The 4,494-nt window shown below is 50.0% G+C and overlaps 1 protein-coding gene across 1 annotated transcript in view; it reads left to right on the plus strand.

Annotated features, from left to right (window-relative positions):
- The first annotated feature begins 321 nt into the window (after positions 1-321).
- ABCA4 (ATP-binding cassette, sub-family A (ABC1), member 4) overlaps positions 322-4,494 on the plus strand; it is a 128,540-nt gene continuing 124,367 nt past the window's right edge. The window contains exon 1 of the mRNA XM_011991509.1: positions 322-485. Within this exon, the coding sequence (XP_011846899.1) occupies positions 420-485 (66 nt within the window). The 5' untranslated portion in view covers positions 322-419. The remainder of the gene's footprint in view (positions 486-4,494) is intronic.

The following is a 4,494-nucleotide window of genomic DNA, read 5'->3' on the forward strand; positions in this document are numbered from 1 at the left end:
CAGGTTCTTGCTGAAGACAAATGCCCAGCCTATATTTATGCAAAGAGATTTTGTTCCAAACTTAAGGTCAAAGATATCTAAAGACATCCACCTCAGGAACCCCTCTCATGGAGGAGAGTGCCTGAGGGTCTTGGTTTCCCACTGCATCCCCCACCTCAATTTCCCTGGTGCCCAGCCACTTGTGTCTTCAGGGTTCTCTTTCTCTCACTAAAAACGAGCCAACGCAGTGTCCGGGCTCCTCTCCCCAACAAAGGGCTTATGCGTAATTAAAAAGGATTATGCTTTGAAGGGGAAAAGTAGCCTTTAATCACCAGAAGGGCACAGTGGCCGGAGCGGGAGGCGCTCTTAGCGACGTTTATGTCCTTTGCTGTCTGGGGGACCTCAACTCTGACCAATCTGGTCTTCGTGTGGTCACTAGCATGGGCTTCGTGAGACAGATACAGCTTTTGCTCTGGAAGAACTGGACCCTGCGGAAAAGGCAAAAGGTAACAGTTACTGTCTGTGGTTTAAAAACGAGGTGTGGAGCAAATAAACAGGTTGGAAGTGTGGAGTGGGGTGGTGGGGCAGGGCGGGGGGTTGTGAGCAGTCAGTGGGCTTGTCGCCGATTAGCACTGAAGCCGTGTTTAGCTGGATGGCCGCTCTGTGGGCCCCTCTGACGGTGCCCTTCCCGGGAAGATGTGTTCTCTGTCCTCAGCCACATGAAAATCTTTTGCCCACTCTGCCTGTCAATCTATTGCCTGCCCACCCCTCCCCCACCCCCGGTTTTACACCTGCCCGTCCACTCTACCTCCCTCTAGGGCATCCACACTGAGCAGTGGGAAGAACCTTAAGCCCTGAAGAGCAGGCCAAAGGCAAACAAGAACTCCCTCAAATAGCTTCCCAGCTTAGTGAGGGCTTATTTCATTGATTCTCTAAGGCACATTGTTTTTTCACATGTTAACATTTTGAAATTGGGATGCAGCTCACGATCAAGTCACAGTTTAACTGGACACATTTTTTTTCTTTCTTAGTGGTGCAGAAAAATAACAGTGCATCTTACAATTGACTGTGTCCTAGATTCTGTGAGATGCAATACATTATTAACCATCACGCACATTTCCTGAACTCTTTCAATGAGCAGACACCAGGCTGGGCTAGACTGGAGCCCTAAAAGCATAACACAGATTCCACCCTGCACTGGCTTCTGTGCTGGCTGGGAAAACCCAAAGTATGTTTTGAGACCAAGAGCAACGTAAAGTAGCACAGGTGGAATATTCCATAAGAAGTGCGGGCAAAAGGTGCCGGAGATCAGAGAAGACCAAGACTGTACATGTAAATGACAACTGGCTTTGTGCATTTTTTTCTGGGAAGGGATAAGGCGTGACTATAGAACTATAAAGAAAGAATGCACTTTGCTACAGCCTTGCAGAGTCGTGCAAATGCCAATGACTAAAGGAGCTGAAAGAGGAAGGAGGGGATAAGGGGTGGGGACTGCGTAGGGGTGAGATTAGGACCATGGGAGCTGCAAGCCACTGGAGAGCTCAGGAGGAAAGGGAGGGAGACCTGCTTTAGATGAGAAGAGAACAGTATTTGTTCCAAATCTCGGTTCAGAATAAGTTCATGTAGGTGATGGGGCCAACTGGAACAGGTGAAGGCCTACGAATGAGTGTTTCAGTGAGGGTCTCCTTAGAGTTGAATATGAAAAGGTGTTAGCTAAGTATAGAGCTGGTACCTGAGAGAGGAAAAGAAAACTCTAAGGTATCATGGAGGTAGCAATTGCAGGACACAGCTCCCACCCCTAGGGCTGAGAGAACCAAGGGAAGAGAGAGGAATTATTAAGACTTGGAAACATCGATGAGAGGTCTGTGGAGCTGACATTAGGACTTGGGAGCAAGGCGTGCATCGAGGCTGCTGCTGGGTCTCTGAGCCTGACCTCGGGTCCGGACACCTGAGGAGAAAGCCCTGGCAGGTTGGTGCATGTAGAGCCAAGGGACAATAGCTTAACAACCAGCATAAAAGAGAGCAGCATGGGACACACTTCAACCATGCACATGGACGGCTCCAAAGCCTGTGGGTGGCTAGCCCAGGATGCAGGCAGGCTGCAGGGGGAAGAGGCAAGTTAGACCTGGCTTGTCTGGGAAGCGCCATTGTCCTCAGGCCACTTTCCTCTGTCAAGACTGTTGCTGAAGTTATCTGTTGTCCCCAGGGGCCAAGTGTTAAGAGTAATCAGAAACTCAGTCCTTTCTCCTAGGAGCTTCCCTTCTTGCATGAAAATCCTGACAAAACTGGAAAAAACTCATGATTAAATTTATTCATGTATTCATTCTTTCCTTCTATCAACAAATAATCTCCAGGCACTGTGCTAGGTTCATGGGTATACAATGGCAACAAGGCCTCCCAGCCCCTGCCTATGTGAGGCGTCTGTGGATTGTGGAGGAAAATCCAATATGCCATTGTTCTCTCTTTCCTATAAGAAATTAAAGCTCTCAGTTCATGTTATTCTCACTGTGCCCTCTGTGACCCTCAAAGGGGGTCACATGATAACTGAGGACTGTAGCTGCTGGCCTAAAATGAGCCCATTCCTGCGGCGTTCATGTCGCTGTGACAGAGAATAACCCTGTTTTCAGAATGGTCTGGCGCCCTCCCTCTCAATCTGGCCTTTCCCTGGTGTGGGCAGCTCCTGCTCAGGGACTCTGCCTTCTTCACAGTGTGCTCCCAGGGAGATGGAGCCACTCAGGCTGAGGGCCTTGGCCGGGCCACCTCCCAGGGCTGGGCCTGGTCTGGGCTGGCGTTCACTGGATGCCGTCCCGATGGCCTGGAAATTGAGATTTCTGTCTGGCATGCCTCCCAGTGGCTCCCCATCTGCTACCACATTCCAGGAGCTTCCAGGATGTCTGGGTAAGACAGAGGCACCTCCTACAGTTTCAGTAGCTCTGAGAGGGATCTGTGGCTCCTTCCTAAGCTTTCGGTTTTTCTGGAAACTTCTGCCTCTAGAAGATGGTCCCTCTAAGAAAAGTACAACCACCCAGCCCATAATTCAGCTCCCAGGTTTTCCCTCAAACCTCCATGCCTCCTGTAGGCAGAGCAAGAGTAAAAACAGATACCAAATTTCCTCATTCGTCAGCTCCCAATCCCTAAGGGCATAAGATGAAAATCTTCAGATCTCTGCTTTCCTCCCTCCTTTTTTTTCTTCCTCTGTTAAAGTTCGTCAAGTGTTACTAAGTGTCTGGCACTGTACTAAGTGCATCACCTCCCTGAACCCTCCCAACAGCTCCACGAGAGAGGCCTCTCTATGATCCCCACGGTACTGATGAGGTCACTGAGGCTCCAGAGAAGGATTGGTGATTGGTGGTGTTGGACCTGGGATTCACACCCATGCTGTGTGACCCAGGACAGGCAGGCATGGCCGTTATACCACACCAACCCCCATGGATCAAGATCTGTCCAATAGTCTGGTCACTGATCTCACTAAGACACAGTGACCACATAATTTATCATCCAATCAGGGCAGTTTTGAAAGTGAAAGGGAGTACTATTAATAATTGCACTGGGACAATAAATGTAAACTAACACTGGACCTGGCAAACTGGGATGCGTGTTTGCCCTATACCAATGTGAGCTAGACAGAGCCACCGCCTTCATGGAGTTCAGAGCCAGGCAGGAGCGGCTCCCGTGTATAATTACTATGCAGCACAATATGGGAGCCGTGGAGCAGAAGGAAACACCGGTGGGAGTGAGGAGTAGGTCTGGGAGCTCAGAGGAGGCATGATGAGGAGAGGATGAGAGAAGACTTCCCAAGGAGTTCATCCTGATAACGCGCATTCCCAACGACGAGAGCTCTCTCCACTGCACGAGACAAACACACATCCGCCTGTGTCGGCTGTGGACCGGGCGCTGCGTCAGGGAGGGTTTATGAAGATCACTAGGTGGGTCTCTTGGTGTCATCCCTTCATCCCAGCTTCCGGGTGAGGACAGACATCTAGGGGAGGCCTGAGGACTCATGAATGTGGGGCGCTAGTCATTTTTTGGACACCGCACCCCTGAGCACCTGGGGACAGCTGTGGCCTTTGTCTGGGGCCCAACATCAGGCCCAGAATGTGGCAAGTATGGAGAGATTGGGCACCAACTCCAGTGTACCCAGGCTCTGGGTCATGTTTGTCCAGGCTAAGAATCCTGTCCTGGTTCTTGGTGCAGAAAGAAAAATCATGGGGCTCATGTTAGGCCTCGGCTGCCTTCTGTTAAATTGAAAACAGAGCAGGAAGGAGGAAAATGTAACAGGCTCAGTTTTAAAACAACAAGCACAACTGTGCCCTTGCCAGAAACCCTCCTCCCCATGTCGACTGAATGGTAAAGAGAGGAGGGGAGGTGAGAGGGGGAGACAGAGAGAGAGAAAGGAAAAAGAAAGAGAGAGAGAAGGAAAGAAGAAAAAGAAGAAAGAAGAAAGAAAGAGAGAGAGAAAGAGAGAAAGAAAGGAAGGAAGGAAGGAAGGAAGGAAGGAAGGAAGGAAGGAAGGAA

Source organism: Mandrillus leucophaeus, unplaced genomic scaffold, assembly GCF_000951045.1.
Source record: "Mandrillus leucophaeus isolate KB7577 unplaced genomic scaffold, Mleu.le_1.0 Scaffold397, whole genome shotgun sequence".
In the NCBI taxonomy this organism is placed as follows: Eukaryota; Metazoa; Chordata; class Mammalia; order Primates; family Cercopithecidae; genus Mandrillus; species Mandrillus leucophaeus.